General features: G+C 50.3%; 5 protein-coding genes across 5 annotated transcripts; 3 read left to right on the top strand and 2 right to left on the bottom strand.

Annotated features, from left to right (window-relative positions):
* The first annotated feature begins 116 nt into the window (after positions 1-116).
* On the top strand, positions 117-1,795 carry BDW70DRAFT_134816 (aldo/keto reductase). Its single transcript, XM_073736575.1, has one exon. The coding sequence runs from the start codon at positions 337-339 to the stop codon at positions 1,489-1,491; it is 1,155 nt and encodes a 384-aa protein (XP_073596788.1). The 5' UTR covers positions 117-336; the 3' UTR covers positions 1,492-1,795.
* Positions 1,796-2,284: 489 nt separating this feature from the next.
* luA (3-isopropylmalate dehydratase LEU1) lies at positions 2,285-5,046 on the top strand. Its single transcript, XM_073743829.1, has 4 exons — positions 2,285-2,505; positions 2,558-2,589; positions 2,648-2,722; positions 2,777-5,046. Exons 1-4 carry the CDS (start codon positions 2,406-2,408, stop codon positions 4,886-4,888), a joined length of 2,319 nt encoding a protein of 772 aa, XP_073596787.1. The 5' UTR covers positions 2,285-2,405; the 3' UTR covers positions 4,889-5,046.
* A 510-nt stretch (positions 5,047-5,556) lies between these two features.
* ags2 (alpha-1,3-glucan synthase Ags2) lies at positions 5,557-13,229 on the bottom strand. Its single transcript, XM_073742226.1, has 6 exons — positions 12,850-13,229; positions 12,621-12,796; positions 6,633-12,566; positions 6,379-6,584; positions 5,814-6,324; positions 5,557-5,753 (listed from the first exon to the last, which is right to left on the bottom strand). Exons 1-6 carry the CDS (start codon positions 13,201-13,203, stop codon positions 5,705-5,707), a joined length of 7,230 nt encoding a protein of 2,409 aa, XP_073596786.1. The 5' UTR covers positions 13,204-13,229; the 3' UTR covers positions 5,557-5,704.
* Positions 13,230-13,271: 42 nt separating this feature from the next.
* BDW70DRAFT_134809 (uncharacterized protein) lies at positions 13,272-13,859 on the bottom strand. The gene is made up of 2 exons (XM_073736574.1): positions 13,602-13,859; positions 13,272-13,522 (listed from the first exon to the last, which is right to left on the bottom strand). Exons 1-2 carry the CDS (start codon positions 13,812-13,814, stop codon positions 13,289-13,291), a joined length of 447 nt encoding a protein of 148 aa, XP_073596785.1. The 5' UTR covers positions 13,815-13,859; the 3' UTR covers positions 13,272-13,288.
* A 1,320-nt stretch (positions 13,860-15,179) lies between these two features.
* BDW70DRAFT_134807 (uncharacterized protein) lies at positions 15,180-17,042 on the top strand. The gene is made up of 2 exons (XM_073736573.1): positions 15,180-15,616; positions 15,688-17,042. The coding sequence occupies exon 2, from the start codon at positions 15,855-15,857 to the stop codon at positions 16,299-16,301; it is 447 nt and encodes a 148-aa protein (XP_073596784.1). The 5' UTR covers positions 15,180-15,616; positions 15,688-15,854; the 3' UTR covers positions 16,302-17,042.
* The last annotated feature ends 241 nt before the right edge of the window (positions 17,043-17,283 follow it).

Below are 17,283 nucleotides of genomic sequence, written 5' to 3'. Positions count from 1 at the left end.
CTCGAACTCGGAATTCGGGTCTTCACACTAACTATTAAGTCCGCATCCCGGGCTTACTGTCAGCACTCCTCCATACACTGCGTATTTCCGTCGCGAATCTCAGCTGCTTTGTTACGATCGAAGAACAATGCAAGTTGAGTGGCACAACCTCCCTGGGACATTAGCAGTTACTAGATTGATCGGAAATGGTCAGCAGCATACAATTACTGTCAAATATGCGCCAATGTATAAATATGGCGGCCATTTTGTCAAGACAAGAACATATTTCGTCCATCATTAAACTTCAAGCCTCTCAAAAACTCTTTGATTCTCCGCCAAAACACAATCTGCAACATAATGACTGACTTCATTACCCCGGCGCCCGAGCCTCGCACCGAACTCGGTCGCTACCGCGTGCTCTCGTCGACTGCGGGAATCCGCGTATCGCCTCTCCAGCTCGGAGCCATGTCCATCGGCGAGGCCTGGTCAGATCTCATGGGCTCAATGAACAAAGAGTCTTCCTTCAAGCTGTTGGATGCCTTCGTCGAAGCGGGCGGCAACTTTATTGATACGTCCAACAACTATCAAAGCGAACAATCCGAGTCCTGGCTGGGTGAATGGATGGCGTCCCGGAACAACCGTGACAGAATGGTCATAGCCACCAAGTTCTCGACCGACTACAAATCCTACGAGCAGGGTAAGGGCAATGCCCCTAACTGCTGCGGAAACCACAAGCGCTCTCTCCACATGAGCGTGCGTGACTCGCTGAAGAAACTCCAGACAGACTGGATTGATATCCTCTATGTCCACTGGTGGGACTACACCACCTCTATCGAAGAACTTATGGACAGTCTCCAGATCATGGTCGAGCAGGGTAAGGTGCTGTACCTGGGCATCTCGGACGCTCCGGCGTGGGTGGTCAGCGCGGCAAACACCTACGCCCGCGCCCACGGCAAGACCCCCTTCAGCGTCTACCAGGGTCGTTGGAATGTGATGCTTCGCGACTTCGAGCGGGACATTATCCCCATGGCCCTTCATTTCGGTATGGCTCTGGCACCTTGGGATGTGCTAGGTGGTGGGAGATTCCAGAGCACCAAGGCTCTGAAGGAACGACGCAAGGCTGGCGAGGGACTGCGCAGCTTATTGGGACCCAGCGAGCAAACACCGGATGAGGCCAAGATGAGTGAAGCCCTAGGTAATGTGGCTGCCGAGCACGGAATTGAGTCGGTGACGGCCGTCGCCTTGGCCTATGTCTTGCAGAAGGTTCCCAACGTGTTCCCCATCGTGGGAGGGCGCAAGGTCGAACATCTCTCCGATAACATCCAGGCGCTCAAGATCAAGCTGACGCCGGAGCAAGTGGCGTACCTGGAAAGCGTTCGCCCCATTGAACTTGGGTTCCCGCACGATATGATAGGAACCGATCCTAAGGTTAGCGGGGTCCCAAGCCCTTGGATAAACTTCGGTTCCAAGCTGGCTCTGCAGCCGGCACTTAAGGGGATTCCGCCTTTTTGACCTTGGATATTGAACGAGGCGCATATCCTTGAGCTTCATGGACTTTGGATGTTGTGTATATGGATGATGTGTAGGCTCTTTGTATGTGGTAGGTCAGGCTAATTGTAGCTAATACTTATAACCTGTGAAATTCATGTGTTTTATAATCAATCAACGTGGATATAGTAGTTGAGCGCATCCAACGTTCGTAGTCTGAGCGAGCAGCATATGTTTTCTCAACAATACAATACCCTCTGTATATATTCCTTGTATGTACTCAGAGTACTTTTAAGAAGCCCAGTACGAGTAAGATGCCCGGAATTGAAAGCTAGCCGTACCCACCAGTGATTCTACCCCATAAGCCTCGGCTGCCTAAGCTTTTATACCCCGCGAACGGAGTGTGCCTCTCTGTCTTAGTAGCCATGGACTATACCTGTTTAACAAGATAATCAGGAGTTCGTACGTCCACATGATTTTATCCAGCTAGATACCGGTCGGGTATACCTCCTCTGCACCACAATGATGCCAATCAAGCCCTGGCCCTGTTAGATCCCTGCATGAAAAAATTCCTCTATCGAACCAAACAAAAGACTCCAATTACACCGGCAAGTCTCAGACCACAGGGCGAACTCCGTGACTAAGCGGCAGGTGCCGAAAGTCCACCGGTCATCGGAAGTAGTGGGGCCACAACTACCAATCGGCTCAAACACATTGATTCTTACCACCCCGAGATCGGGGCATTGCAGAGCCCCTCGATGCTGTGGCCAGCGACATCGCGATCCAGAAGAGTTCTTATAATGCTGAAGAGCTTTCTGTCTGTCTAAGCATCTCAAACCTGACTATTCGTTCTTTCCGGAGACACTGCTCTTCTCCTTCTGCGCCATCCCCACCTAATTGGATTTCCCCGTTGTCCCCATTCTATATTGCCCCTTATCATGCCTGGCGCTGACAGGAAGCCCAAGACCTTGTATGACAAGGTCTTTGATCACCACATTGTGAACGAGCAGGAGGATGGCACCGTCTTGATCTATATCGGTATGTTGTTTTTGTGGTCGTTCTCCATGAGCTCGATCTGACTTTCCTGCAGACAGACACCTGGTCCACGAAGTGACCTCTCCAGTATGTTGCTTCGCATCGCTTTGTCCTGTTGACTTTCTTAATACTAACTTCTGAATAGCAAGCCTTTGAGGGTCTTAAGAATGCGAACCGCAAAGTCCGCCGGCCGGACTGTACGCTTGTCACCGTCGACCACGTATGTCTCATTATAATCCCCAATCCGCCACCAGCACTGACAGGCTCTTTCTAGAACATCCCTACCTCGTCACGAAAAAATTTCAAGAACGTCGAACAGTTCATCGAAGAGAATGACTCCCGCCTGCAATGCTCCACCCTCGAAGAGAACGTCAAAGACTTCGGTCTGACATACTTTGGAATGGACGACAAGCGACAGGGTATCGTCCACGTTATCGGTCCCGAGCAGGGCTTCACTCTCCCCGGCACAACTGTTGTCTGCGGTGACAGTCACACTTCCACCCACGGTGCTTTTGGTGCTCTCGCCTTCGGTATCGGTACTAGTGAGGTCGAGCACGTCCTTGCCACGCAGACCCTCATCACCAGACGCAGCAAGAACATGCGTGTCCAGGTTGACGGTGAGCTCCCCGCTGGAGTCACGTCGAAGGACGTCGTTTTGCACATCATCGGTCTCATCGGCACCGCTGGTGGTACGGGATGCGTAATTGAGTTCTGTGGCTCTGTCATCCGCGGGCTGAGCATGGAGGCTCGGATGTCCATGTGCAACATGTCCATCGAGGGTGGTGCGCGTGCTGGCATGGTCGCACCAGACGAGACTACCTTTGAGTACCTCAAGGGCCGCCCTCTTGCTCCCAAGTACGACAGCGCCGAATGGAAGAAGGCTGTCAGCTACTGGTCTAGCTTGGCCTCTGACGAGGATGCCGTTTACGACAAGACCATTCTGATCGATGCCAAGGATATTGTCCCCACAATTTCCTGGGGTACCTCTCCTCAGGATGTTGTTCCCATTACAGGCGTTGTCCCCGGCCCCGACGACTTCGAGGACGAGGCTCGCAAGGCCGCCTGCAAGCGCGCCCTCGAGTACATGGGCCTGACCGCCGGAACGCCCATGAAGGACGTCACTGTCGACAAGGTCTTCATTGGCTCCTGTACAAACTCTCGCATTGAGGACTTGCGCGCCGCTGCCAAGGTTGTACGAGGCAAGAAGGTCGCCTCCAACATCAAGCGTGCCATGGTCGTTCCCGGCTCCGGTCTCGTCAAGCAGCAAGCCGAAGCCGAGGGTCTCGACAAGATCTTCATCGACGCCGGCTTTGAATGGCGCGAGGCTGGCTGCTCCATGTGCCTTGGCATGAACCCCGACATCCTCTCTCCCCAGGAACGCTGCGCTTCCACCTCTAACCGCAACTTTGAGGGCCGCCAGGGTGCCGGCGGCCGCACACACCTCATGTCCCCCGCCATGGCCGCCGCCGCCGCCATCGTCGGCAAGCTCGCTGACGTTCGTGAGCACATCGCTGAGAGCCCCCGCCTCGGAAAGGTCCAGCCCAAGGTCGATGTCAAGCCTGAAGCCGAAGACGTTGACACCGAGGAAGAACTAGACCACATCCTTGACCAGCCCGCCGACAATGAACCCCATACCAACACGCACACCCCCACCACCTCCTCCGCCGGTCTCCCCAAGTTCACAACCCTCAAGGGTATCGCGGCTCCTATGGACCGCAGCAACGTCGACACAGACGCCATCATCCCGAAGCAGTTCCTGAAGACCATCAAGCGCACCGGTCTTGGCTCTGCTCTCTTCTACGAACTCCGCTACAAGGACGGACAGGAAGACCCCTCCTTCATCCTGAACCAAGGCATTTACCGCAACTCCAAGATCCTCGTCGTCACAGGACCCAATTTCGGCTGTGGCTCCTCCCGCGAACACGCCCCTTGGGCGCTCCTCGATTTCGGCATCAAGTGTGTCATCGCCCCCTCCTTTGCAGACATTTTCTTCAACAACACCTTCAAGAACGGCATGCTCCCTGTCGTGATTTCCGACCAGGCCGTCCTTGAAAAGATCGCCGACGAGGCCCGCGCCGGCCGCGAAGTCGAAGTCGACCTCGTTAACCAGGAGATCAAGGACGAGGCCGGGAAAAAGCTTGCCTCCTTTGATGTTGATGCCTTCCGCAAGCACTGCCTTATCAATGGGCTCGATGATATTGGTCTGACGCTGCAGATGGAGGATAAGATTGCCAAGTTTGAGGCGAAGCGTACGCTCGACACGCCTTGGCTGGATGGCAAGGCTTATCTGAAGCGTGGTCGCACTGGTGGTGCCAATATGGTTAAGGCTGCGCCCGTGCCGAAGACCAACAGAGGGGATGTGAAGGGGGAGCCTCTGGAATGGTAGTCTCTTTCCGTTTTCATATCCTCTTTCCCCTTCATTTTTTCCTTTCCATCTATAATGATTCTGTCCTATTATGTTTATCATGACCTGCGAAGTCTTACGCCGCGTGCATGCATAAAAGCATTCTGTTGTTAGGACGCTTGTTTTGCCCTGGGCATTCTGTTTTAAGCTTTGGGATGGCTTTTTCGGGCATTTACCTTCTCGCTTTCCGTTTTACTCCACCAACAATATACCAGATAGCAGTCGTACACTCAATGAGACTGATGATTGACCTTAACTGAACTATTATTTCCCAAGTTTGGGTTCAATTACTGATGTTGGTTTGAGTATAACATTCCGGATCATCATACCAGCTCGTCATTGGAACCAAAGCGTAGTCCTTAGTTGGAACACCTTATATGAAATACATTATGACATAACATCAATAGGGAAAGGAACTAATCAACGAAGTAGTATCATTAGGTATATCTCTCACCCACACAAATCACGTCATGGCGGGCACAATAATAAGTCAGTTCCATAGAAGAATAAGAGACCATATCAACATCCAATCATTAGGTTGACTCATAGCAGTCATTTTTTCATTCAAGAGGTGAGGTCAAATATCGTCAAGAAGTTGCAAATATGCACGGTTGTCGATGGACAGCAAGATCAGTAAGGGGGGTAGTGAATAGGCTGATGGGACGATGGAGAGATTCGAGAGCAAGCTTGTCAGGCAAGGGGACGCCACCGGGTTGATTTACGGGCTGTAGTGATTATGTCAAGAAATGGCAAAGTTACCAGGGTAATGGGAATGGCGAGGTCGAGTTGCGATGGGATTTAGGGTTTCGTAAGCTGCTCTTTCCGGAAGAACATGAGAAACCCAGCACTAAATCGAACTATTAGCTTACGTCCCACTAGGCTCCAAATATAGAGTAGGAAAACATACCAAATCAACAACTGGAAGAACAACGCAATCCAGTACCACGCGTTTGCAACGGCGCCCGCCCCATCCGTAATATCAGGCGAGATGGGCCCAGGCCCAATGTTATTCGGCGCAAAAGCCCTGGCGCAAATCGTCGCAATAGAGCCTAGAACTTGACTCGCCAAAAGCGTGAAACAGATATGCATCCGTGTGAGTGTTTGTAATAGAATCATACCAAACCCTAAACCTTGCATGGAGTCGAGAATACCCAGCCACAGCCAGAGAGAGCGAGATACTAGTGCGCCGGTTGTGTAGCTTCCTGCCCAAGGGAGGAACAGGCCCATTCCCGAGACCCCCCACCAGATCTGTGCCCATCGCGGTGCACCGAGACCGCAGGCAAAGACGGGGAGGATCCAGTTGTGGGATTTCGAAAGCCGGGCGAAGATAAAGAGGATGAGAACCCAGGCGACTCCGAAGAAGGCGACGACCAAAAGGCCAATGTGCCAGGATTCCGCGTGGACGGAGCTCCAGAGGACTGTTTCCTTAGTTTAGTTCCGAAACAATAAAAGTGATTTTTTTTTAGACTTACAGCTCCAGTTTCGTCCGTAGGGGGCGCTGAGGAAGAAATTTTGCAGAATGACCACGACGAAGTTCCAGAGGATGATCTTCCGGCGGCAGACAGATTGATAGAACGAAGGGACTTTTCCAGGCGTCTGGCGGTAATAGTTTGGTAGGCCAAAGAAGACAAGGATGCCGAGTACCCAGAGAAAGACTGCTATCGGCATACAGATGGTACTGCAATAGAGTTAGCAAAAGACCGTTGGAGAGTATGGAGGCACGTACGTCATTCTCCATGTCTCCGTGATATGGGCTTGAACGTTCGGAACGCCCCTGGTGACTGCTTGCGATATGGATGTCCCCCAGTACCAAAGACCGATGATGTAGGCTTGCTGGGTACCTTGAATGATGCAAGCACGCCACACCCAATTCTTGACCGGTGCACCGTTTTCGTCTCCGAAGTTAAGGGCGAAGAACAATGAGCCACTGGCTGATGCAGCGGCGTATACACCGGCTCCAACGTTCTGGATCCAAGTACGAGCGAAGCTATCGCCTTCATAGTGTGCGACTCCAATAAGAACAAAGGCAAAACCGTAGAACAGCCAGGGCAGAGACAGTACCACGACGGATTTGCAAAAGCGGAAAAGAAACCACCAGACTATAGAGCTCACGAGGTACACTGTTGCGATTCCGTAGAGCTTCTCAGGCCGCTGGCCGACTTCTCCAGTCAACAAGGTGATCTGGTAAGAGTTCGCTGCTATAATCTGACCCAGTCCGAGAATGAAGGAGTAAATGGGCCAGTCGAAGATCCGAACTTGCATCCACTTCTTGAGTCCAGAGGGAGGAACATAGTCGGTTCCAAGGCAAAATTCGTCAGGCCTCGTAGGCGGTTCGCTTCCACTGGCACGCGATCCGACTTCATCGTTTGAGACGACTGCCATAGGCGAGGAGCCTTCAAACTTGGTGCGGAAAATGGAAGACGACGGGGACTGTTTGCGGCCAAGTCGTGCATCACGGAATCGGTCAAACCATTTCTTTTCGCTCTTCTCCAGATATTCCTCGATGCAAAGTTGAGAGACGGAGTTCGAGCCATTGAGCTTTTCTAGTTTTCTTTCAAAAGCCTTGTAGAATTCGCCAGTGCTATCGGTAAATGTAGGATCAACTTTTTGCAGTTTGTAATCTTTCTTCTCGCCCACGACTGAGTCAACAGAGAGTACCGACGCACTGCTGAGACGGTTTCCAGGTTCTGCAAGCGGCGGTGCGGGTGGAACGAAGGTTTCGTCCCCGTCAAACGTAGTCGAACTGGCTGGAGATAAAACACTCCGAGACAAAATCGAGCTCTGGCTCGAGTGACGACGGGTAAAGAAGTCCCTAACCGAGCCATGGCTCTTTTCCTGCTGTGGTGCCATATCTGCGCGCCGTACTTCCTCAGCCTGTTCAGGTGTAAGCGTGTACTCCTCTTCTCCGTAGAAACTCGGGATTATATCGTCGTCGCTGCTCTCCTCCGTCATGGAAACGCTGGCATTCTCGTCCGTCCCCGCGTGGCTATTTCTTCTCAACCTGCGGCGTCCACGGCGCATAAGGTGTCCAGGCCCAGCCCTCACACCAAGCGATAACTGTCGAATGCCAGATCTAGGCTGGTCTTCGCCGCCTGGGCTTGGGTCTCGGCTGTAGATTATCGTGTTACGCTGCTGAGGCCCATAAGCACTGAGGCGGTTGATGTTCGAGTAGCTTCCTGATCGCGAATGGGCAAGAGGAGGTGTCTGGATTCCCGTCGGGGTAACAGTCCCCGTCGACGCGATAGGGGGCGTCATCATGCCAAGTGGGGTGTTGCTTCCAGAGTTATAGGGCTGGACGCTCGCCTTGGCCAAGCCCTTGCTGTGAATTCGTATGGCCGTTGACTGTAGAATCTCGAGGTCCTCAACCCATTGAGCAACAGGGAAACGCTGCTTTGCAGATCTTGCACGCATCCTTGCCCTAACTTGGGGTTTCGAGTTCAAAGCACATCCGATAGCTAGTTTAAATTGATGAAGCAGATGGGCAGTAGTTGTTGATTCAACATTATACCACCAACCCGGCATCTGACCAAGCCCTCCGACACGTGCACCGATTCCCAAGGCTCCCTTGCGACCAAATTCAACGGCAACCAGTCCGAATGGTTCGTCACGGGATGGAATCAAGGCAAACTCCGCTCCTGAAAATATGTATGGAGGAAGTGCTGTAAACTCGGGCTTTGAGAACACACGTCCAGGGTAAAGCTTCATCATCCGGTCAAGCTTCAGGGCGGCGAACTTTCCATAAAGGTCAATGACTGGGCCGACACAGATCAACTGGACATTGGGATGAGCCTCCAAAACAGCGGGCATAACATCAGCTATCAGATCGATTCCTTTCTGCATCGACCACCGTCCCACGAAAACCATAAGGTCAGCATTAGGGTTTTGTTCAAGGCCCGCCCATTCCTGCGCTTGCCGTTTAAGCTCTGCCCTGCTTGCCTCGTAGTTCTGGTCTACCTGGATCTCACTCTCTTTAGGCAGTTCTTTGTTCCATTCGGCCGTGTCGGAAGGATCAGGGTTCGGAAGATTCCCAACCTTCTTGAGACCCCAGAAGATGGGATAGCGCGCGTAAGAACGTTTGCCGTATTTCCTGGAAACACCTACAGCGCCGAACCCTTGTTGGTGGACACGAAGGTAGCTAGCACCGGCATGGAGCATGTTAAATACTTCGCCAAATTGGACATATCGCCTGGCAGTTTCGACGTCAATATTGAAAACAGAGCAAACCTCATCCCTTTCCTTTTGCGTGCGCATGGGCCAGAGACCCTGGAATTCGGCGTTGTGAAGCGAAAGACAAACAGGGATCGTCTGGGGAAGAAGGTAGAGAGGCGCAATAGAACCGTGATAATCATTGATATGATAAAGGTCGACGGGGAAGCGCTTGATGGTCTCAGCAATGCACTGATTCCAGGCGGAATAGTATATCGCACTATCAAGGTCGTCCATGCGAGCAGGGTAGGGCTCAGCTTTTGACTGTTGACGGAAAACGGGCGCATCGAGAAGAACATATGTGATATTGTTCAGGACATGATACTGAACCTTGACTTCGTAAATGTTCCCGAGAACAGTCACGAACATTGGCTCAGCTGGCTGATCCTCTGGGTAGTTTACGCCCCCAACACATGGGACAACCCAAATGAGATCTTGATGCCCGAGGTTCTTGCCCATGAGCTGTGCCATGACTCCAAGACCACCAATTTTAATCCTGATACCCCAGTCCTCAATGTCATACTCCATAGTGGCGATGAGAACACTGCGCCTGCGAGAAGACCCTGTTCCAAAGACAGGTGTGCTTTGGAGGAATCCGGATTTATTGGCAAGCCGCATCAGTGGATTCAATGAAGGCTTCCGGCCGACTGAGAAACCGAATAATGACCTCTTCTGGCTGATTCCAATCTGGTTGAATTTGACCTGGTAAAACGATTTCATGAAAGCATATACGCATCCGATAGCTGTCACAAGCGGTACAAACCAAAGCAGGAAATAAACTACCATCTGGATTGCCCTCGAGCCAGTCGGCTGGAACTGGATGCTCATAGTACCGTCATCAACCCAAATATTCCAAGATAGATAGGACGACGGTGGCCTGTCGTTGATGTTAATAGAAAGGGTGTTTAGGGAGGATGGTGGCATGCGGTCCAAAACACCGTCAGAATCAAGATCACCAAACACAAAACTTTGGTCGGGCTTCCCGTCTGGGTTCATACCCCAAACATTAAACTGTCCCTGAGCTGGGAATTCCGCTCGGAGCCGATACTTCCAGTACCCGTCACTGTCTTGTTTCACCTCGTTGTCCAGTCCTGCATCGTATCCATACTGGTTGTAAGGCCCATTGAAGAAGAGGTGCGGGAAGCGTCTTCGATGCTTGGTGTCATAGTCACCTTCTTGAACATAGCTGCTGCTACCAGTCAACTTGCTCCAGTACTCGACGCGGACATGCTTCCCATTCCATTTCTGCTTTTTAGTTCCGGACCATGGTTGTTCTTCAATGAAATCATTGCCACCTTTGTATTCGCGCCAGTCTGAAAAAGAGCTTCCCCAATTGGTGGAATAACGATATTTATCAGCACCGGCGGCTTTGTGTCGAATATAGAGTGTTCCGTTCTCGTGCTGGTGAAGTAGATCAGTGGAGTAATTGGCCGTAGTGGAGACCATGGGATTGTCTATTTGACCAATGCGAATAAGAAAGTGATCAACAGCCTGTGTTGAGCCTCCATCCTCGCTGGTGGCATTGGTGACGGTCAGCCGATGAATTCCATTGTATACTCCGGTCAACTTTGACGACCACACCCAGACGCTGGGTAGCTGGGCAGTCCATCGCGTTTCGCTTGGATCAATCCTCCTGCATTTCACGCCGTCTTTGTCGATCGAAGCTGTCTTGTCGACTTCTGTGGTGGACTGCACTTTGATCGCTTTTGTGACTGAGTCGCAGTCCATCTCCGCAGAGAAGTAAATGCTCAAATCAAGATCCTCTGCCTCGCTCGCCGCGACTTTGGAAATGATCGGTTGGTCGTGTCCTGGAGTGATTTTGGTAATCATGGGTCTAGGCTTTACAAATCGCTCTTTTGGGACGAAAGCCTTGAATTCGAAAGGCTTCAGCGTCATGCTATCAAGGCATCCATTGAACTCCGTTGAGCCACTAAGATGCAGCTTCTTTGGACCGTCTTTCAAGTCATATTCGTCGTGCGGGTAAAAGAGATTGACAACTGTGGTTTTAGTGGTAAAGGGGGATATTAACGCCGTTTCATTATCACTGCAGTCAAAATTGTATTCCACCGTCTTGTTGTCATTCTGGTATACAAGCCAAACTGGCTGCTCGTTGTGTAGCTCCTGGATCTTGTAAACCGAGTCTCTTAAGATAGACCACATTCCGGTCTCCGTAGCCGTTCCGTTGGAGCCTGGATAGAAAATCTGGCGGGTTTGATTGGAGAGTTTCTGGACAGAATATCCGTCGTTCAAAACCTGGTAATCTTGTCGCAGTTGGTACATATGTTTGATGATATTTCGGAGCGGATGAGAGGGGTCGCGGTGGTCATAGGTTACTGTCTCGTCATGACACCCTTCACGTCCTTTACTGATAGGCCAGTTGTGGTACTGATCTGCTGTCAATTGGAAGCATCCATGGGTTTTCCAAGCTGTGGCTGGTGACATTGCCTGGCGGCCGTAGACATAGTTGTCTGCAGTGGCGTCCAAGATATAGAAACCTTGCTCTTCACCCCACAACAATATTGGGATACCCGGGAGGTGAAGGGTTGTAATGAACATCGCCAGAAGTTGGCGTTCGATACCCTGTGTGATGGCTGGCCAACGAAAAACATCCTGGTTCGTGGCACCAAACATGTGTCGCGGGTCAAATTTACCGGTATTCGCGTTTATCATGTCGTTGGTCATCACCATTACATTCCAGGCATCTGTCCAGTCAACCGGCGTATCGTAACCAGCAGCAAGATTTCCGTCGAGGCCAAGGAACCGGGTGAGAGATCGATAAATTGAGTAGTGGAAGGCAGCGCTATCGAGCGCCTGTAAACCATCTTCACGAAGAAAATATTGGTGGTCCGACTCGTTGTTCATCGCCATCGAATCCATAGCAGAGTCTGGATATTGGTTGGGCTGCCTACCACGTCCGAGATAGATCGAGCCGAAGTTGTTTCCACCAGTAATCTCACCAGGGAGAAAAAAGTTGTTTTTACCGACCTCACGGGCACACTCACGATAAGCACTCGACATGTCTCCTAGAGCGTCCACCGTGGCCTGCGTGGCTTTGTCATAGCGAAACCCGTCAATGTCAAGAGCTTTGATGATCATGCAAGAATGTCTGATTAGTCTCTCGCGAACGCTTGGGTTCCATTCACGGAGACGATCCTGGACTGATGCAAACTTGGCCAGCTGTCGCTGCCAGTCTGGATATACACCAAAAGCTTCCCTGTCACCGTATTGATCGAAATCACTATCATAGCAACCTTGTAGCTCATCACGAACGTCTTTATCAACGGGCCACCCAGTTTCGTTCCAGAATCGAGGATACTCGCAAGTCTGATTGTAGGTGTTTCCAAAATCAAAATCGACGTAGCGGCGGTCAGACTTCCAAACAGCTTCGTGCTCTTTGACAGAGAACGGGGCGCTAACGTTCAAGTAGCCCTTGAATCCGATTAAATCGCCCATCCTTGGGTGTAGTTAGCATTTGCCGCATTTGACCTGGGAAAACCAGCAGACTTACGTAGCGATAGTGTTGTCAAATAAGACGTACATTCCACGCTTGTGAATCTCCGTGATAGCATGTCTCCAGGTTTGGATGGTCCCGAAGTGCTGATCCAGCAGTGTAGTGTCCAAAATCGAATAACCGTCTGCACCCCAGGGTTGATTCATGAGAATAGTACCTGCGAGATAGATCCCCTAAACAAGATCTGGTCAGCGAAGAGTCAAGCGGAGTCAAAAAAAAATCAGACCTTGATTCCCATTCCTTGAAGGTAATCGAGTGTGTCCACCAAACCTTGTGCATCACCGCCATGTCGCATCTGGTTAGAGTTCAAATCATGTTCATAGACAGTTCCGTTGATATTATCGTTAGTAGGGTCGCCGTTGACGAATCTGTCCAGGAACAGGGTGTAGAATGGAAACCTCCAGTTCTCTGGCGACGGCATATATTTGTGGTTCCTCCATTCCGGTGCGTAATAATCTGCTGGGGTGGCAGCGTTTTTGTTCACGTTGAGATTGTAATCAACTAATGACTCTTCGTAGGGCCAGCCTGCTGCGGTTGCTGCAAGCAGCGCAAGTAACGGGTTTAAAGGCCTCCACTTCATGGTCGATTGTTCAGGATGTCCTCAGACAGCCGACATGTGTCCCAGGTCCCAGTAACACGAGATCAGAGACGATCAAGAGCTCAGCTCAAAATTCAATCTGAACGAGCCCAATAGCTCTGGCCCGACTCACGAAATTTCCCCTCTCGCAAGGTCGAGCTGATACTGAAGGGGTGAGAACTGAAGAAGAAAGAGTAAGGTACAAAGCCCCGAAGCAATTGTGGCAGCGGCAGCGAGAGATTAAAAGAAAGAGGGAAGAGAGCAGAAAAAGAAAACCATATGCGCGAGTATATTCCCGAAGGGATGCAGGAAGATATGCACTCTATAGACCGAGAGAAAGCATTATTAGCTGCGGTATACTGGTATTATGACAGGAAGGAGGGTTAGCGAGGGATCGATACCGACTCGATGGAGAAACAAGAACGAAGATCCTCCCAAGCCCTCAGTGCCGCAGTGAAATCGAATACTAGACAGATAACGCCGGCCAGATGGAGACAATTCTGTATGTAGCGGTACGCACTGAACGCCCTTTGCTGGCGGACCAGCCACTGGCCCTTCCATGATGACTCGGATGCCAGTGGCAAAGGCAAAAAAAAGAGATGTAAAAAACCCATTTGGGCTTGGTATCAAGGGAAGATCGAAGAAAGGGGGAATTGTCAAGGAACTCGAAGCGATGTTCGCTGAAAGTCGATGCATGCAGGTCAGTTGGAGTGGAGTGCAGTGGAGGAGTGGAGCGGGAGATCATGGTGTTAGTACAGAAGGGTCAGTAATACGAAATACGATACGAATATCTAACCCATCAAGCACTTTACTTTCTCATTACAATGTACTGGTTTAAAAGCGTCTATAGTAAGCGTCGAATTCCAGATAGGAGTCTTTACGTAGGAGATGTAGCACATTTAGTTTCAATGCCAGTGATGACATAGCATTACCTACCAATATGCCTTCAATTGCTTCAGATACCATTCCAGCCTACAAGCTAAACAAATGGTAGGGCGGTCTGGATGCCGCAGGTGCGGCTGAAATATCATAAGCAGCCGGTAAATGTTCCTCGTCTAATACTACCGCAGAATCTCTAGTGAATCTATGTCCAAGTAGAACGTTTGGATGGTTTGGTTGACTGCGGTCGAAGACTATAATCAATGTCAGATGCAGCAAGAACTAACTCTTTTTGTCTGATATTTGACTAATATCAGACAGCAAGCTAGTCTATAGCTAACTGACAGTTAGCGCATGTTGATGGCAAACATAGATCGGCCGCCGAACCGAAGTAGCGCGCAGTATCGCTTAATACAGGTGATACGGAGAATAGTCACGATACAGTATGCCAAGCGGCGGACCAACCCTAAACTACCCCCTTGCTGGCAGGGCTGGCTGGGATATGAGAGGAACAACAAGAGCTGAATAGACTGACTGGATTCGATGTCTCATATCTGGCTCACCGCAGCGACGGGCCTGAATAGACCCGTCCCTCTAATAGCGCTCCCAGCCCCCGATAACGGAAAGTTTTCTCTTATTAGAAATGCACATGCAAGGAGACTCAGCGAACTTCAAAGAAATCTACTACTTAGCAATAGATTCTCTAGCTCCTGGGTATAGTATCCACCTCGGTGTTCTGCTCAAGAAAAGATAGGGTTCAGTGAAAGGTTGTGGTGGTTGCCAGCCTGATTGTTGGTCTGATTTAGCTTGAGTGCGCCGAGTATTCACTAATCAGACTTCCCTCTCCATCTCTACAAAATTCAAAAGAAACTGTCATACAAGTATGATCATGCAATGCATGGGCCACGATGTTAAACCTTCTATAGTTGGGAATGCTCGTCAATAAGTTATTGCTGCCGAGTTATAGATCCAGACTAGCAGCAGCTTATTTTGCTACAGTGCCGTAATATTGGATGATAGGTATTAGTAAGCTCCGTTAACCATCAAGGTTCTTGTGGGGCACGGGATCAGGTGGGCTCCGTAGGCTAGAGGATCACTCCTTAACTCCTCCACTCCTCTTGTTTCTTGGGTATCCCTTCAGATGTTCACTGCCAGGATCTAAGACTTGAGCAATCAAATGATTCTTCTGTTGACCAAAATCATAATATATTTCATGACATCATCATCGATCCTGCTACCGGAATTTTCTGGAAGACCGGAAGAGGCTCTCAGTCTCGGACGCTGAGCTGTTGGCTTAAAATTCGGAAATATTTTGCTTTCGGAAGTCGTGATTACCCATTACTGAGTACGTCTACCCCAGATTTGACACGCTTGGTCACTGCCGGGGTTCTGTTGGGAGTAATCGTGGCAAGCCAAGCATTCAACAAGAAGTCGGACGCCTGATGGTCCATCATGAAGACCATTGCTCGGTCATCTCGCAGCCGAATGCCGCCATCAACACCTAAAAATAATATGATGGCGCATACGAATCTTAAAGGTACATGAATAGCGTCTGCAGGAAGGAGCGGTCTAGCTATCAGTCCAGCGAGCAGCTTACACTGTACGCAGACATCTCAACCGCTACGGAACATGGCCTCATCCGGCTTGGTTACTCGAAATGGTACCATGCTGCGTCCGGCAGAAAATTGAGTATTTATGCTGCGCTCCGCAGATCTTCTACCATATACTGTGTGCAACGCATACCGAGTATCTTCATATCTTCGTCCTCGGCTTAGATGAACTGCATCTTTTCCGTCACGACAAGACGCTGGTTCGGTCTCAGATCCGCCACAGTATATCTGTTTCTCAGATTTTCTGCTGCAGCTGCGGCAAGTCTATCGAGCTCTGCAGAGGTTGACTGGACTTCGCGTCCATCCCCACTTTTCAGCCTCTGGAAAACTACTAGCTTATCTGACGTGCAGAAGCCAGCAAGTCTCCTCTATGTGCAGTTCATGCAGCTGCCTCCACATACCGGTGTGCACGGATACTATGAATCCAAGATTCTGACATATCAGCGCTTCGGAGAATCGGTTCCGGGCCAGCGTCGAATGCCCGCGAAATCTTTCAGCTGCCTCAGCTTCAATAGGCAAGCACAAACAACGAGGGCCGTACAGAGGAAGGAACTCGCTAAGAAGCTCCTGCATGACTCTGCATGCCATGTCTGTATTCGAAGTTCTGGATGACGGATTTCTCGTGGCTACATGCGCTGGTCGGCACGTCTTCCCGACGTTTTAGTCAACTGCGCGGTTTTCCCATTCAGGGACGCAGGTGAGACAGTGATGGCCTCATATGCCCTCCAAATAATCGATTTTTTTTGCTTTCATTGGAACTTCACGCTCACTGGTCTATTCACCGATCATTCGCCGGTCTACAAAGCTGTTGACACGATTTTCCGCCAAAAGCTACACCGGCCGGCTGGCGCGCTTTCGGACTCCTGTTTCTACCCGCCATCTGGTACCGCATTATGGCCGCGCACACGAACCCAAGGACAGGTCAGTGGCTACGAAAAGGGTGCTGGCAAAAGCTCGAGGCTGCCGTGCCATATCTGACATGTTGCCGTCACTGCGCTTCTTCTGAACTTGGTCGATAAGATTCCAACGACTGTCCTGTATACCCTATCCGTTCTGTCTATCCAGCATTTGCTTCGAGCTGTCGAAAGGAGCAAGAAGCGTTGACTAAGGGTGGAGAGCTTCGTTTCTGATCTCCAGGATGTGCCTGTCATTTACTGCTTCGGCCGTGAGAGAATGGAACTCCTCGAGCTTTCAGGTAGGACTTTCTGAGATCTTCTACGCGTATATAGATTGTAATTGATCAGGCACGGTTAGTCCTCTGGTGGCACTTTGTGCGTCCGAACCCTTTGGCTACCGGCAGGTATATTTTAGTGTCACATTGGACTTCAATAAGGCCGTAACTTTCTAGCATATATACTTCGTGGTTGAACTATAAAAAACGAAAAATAAGACAAAAGGCATATTTTGGTTAATAATTTTCTAAAGCAGACCATGGTATATATGAGGGATTATGCCTTATGGTAACAAATAATCAAATAGGTCTCTTTATAAGTGATCTATACTTAAAAGCATGCCAAGACAGGTCCTACCAAGCTGTTATAACTTGGGGTATGTAGAAATTTCCTTGTGCTGCGCAATATAACTGCTATAATAA

Source organism: Aspergillus foveolatus (assembly GCF_047715535.1).
Source record: "Aspergillus foveolatus strain CBS 279.81 unplaced genomic scaffold BDW70scaffold_19, whole genome shotgun sequence".
In the NCBI taxonomy this organism is placed as follows: Eukaryota; Fungi; Ascomycota; class Eurotiomycetes; order Eurotiales; family Aspergillaceae; genus Aspergillus; species Aspergillus foveolatus.
This window is presented reverse-complemented; position numbering and strand designations above follow the sequence as displayed.

What these genes read in the sequence shown, in the direction of transcription:
- BDW70DRAFT_134816 (XM_073736575.1), top strand. Translation starts at nt 337, where the DNA reads ATGACTGACTTCATTACCCCGGCGCCCGAGCCTCGCACCGAACTCGGT.
- luA (XM_073743829.1), top strand. Translation starts at nt 2,406, where the DNA reads ATGCCTGGCGCTGACAGGAAGCCCAAGACCTTGTATGACAAGGTCTTT. An exon ending in CACCGTCTTGATCTATATCG is followed by an intron (nt 2,506 to 2,557) that starts GTATGTTGTTTT and finishes ACTTTCCTGCAG; the next exon opens with ACAGACACCTGGTCCACGAA. An exon ending in CGCTTGTCACCGTCGACCAC is followed by an intron (nt 2,723 to 2,776) that starts GTATGTCTCATT and finishes GGCTCTTTCTAG; the next exon opens with AACATCCCTACCTCGTCACG.
- ags2 (XM_073742226.1), bottom strand. Translation starts at nt 13,203, where the DNA reads ATGAAGTGGAGGCCTTTAAACCCGTTACTTGCGCTGCTTGCAGCAACC. An exon ending in TTCAAGGAATGGGAATCAAG is followed by an intron (nt 12,797 to 12,849) that starts GTCTGATTTTTT and finishes GATCTTGTTTAG; the next exon opens with GGGATCTATCTCGCAGGTAC. An exon ending in TTCTTCCAGTTGTTGATTTG is followed by an intron (nt 5,754 to 5,813) that starts GTATGTTTTCCT and finishes AGTTCGATTTAG; the next exon opens with TGCTGGGTTTCTCATGTTCT.
- BDW70DRAFT_134809 (XM_073736574.1), bottom strand. Translation starts at nt 13,814, where the DNA reads ATGGGTTTTTTACATCTCTTTTTTTTGCCTTTGCCACTGGCATCCGAG. An exon ending in CTTGTTTCTCCATCGAGTCG is followed by an intron (nt 13,523 to 13,601) that starts GTATCGATCCCT and finishes CTCGGTCTATAG; the next exon opens with AGTGCATATCTTCCTGCATC.
- BDW70DRAFT_134807 (XM_073736573.1), top strand. Translation starts at nt 15,855, where the DNA reads ATGAACTGCATCTTTTCCGTCACGACAAGACGCTGGTTCGGTCTCAGA.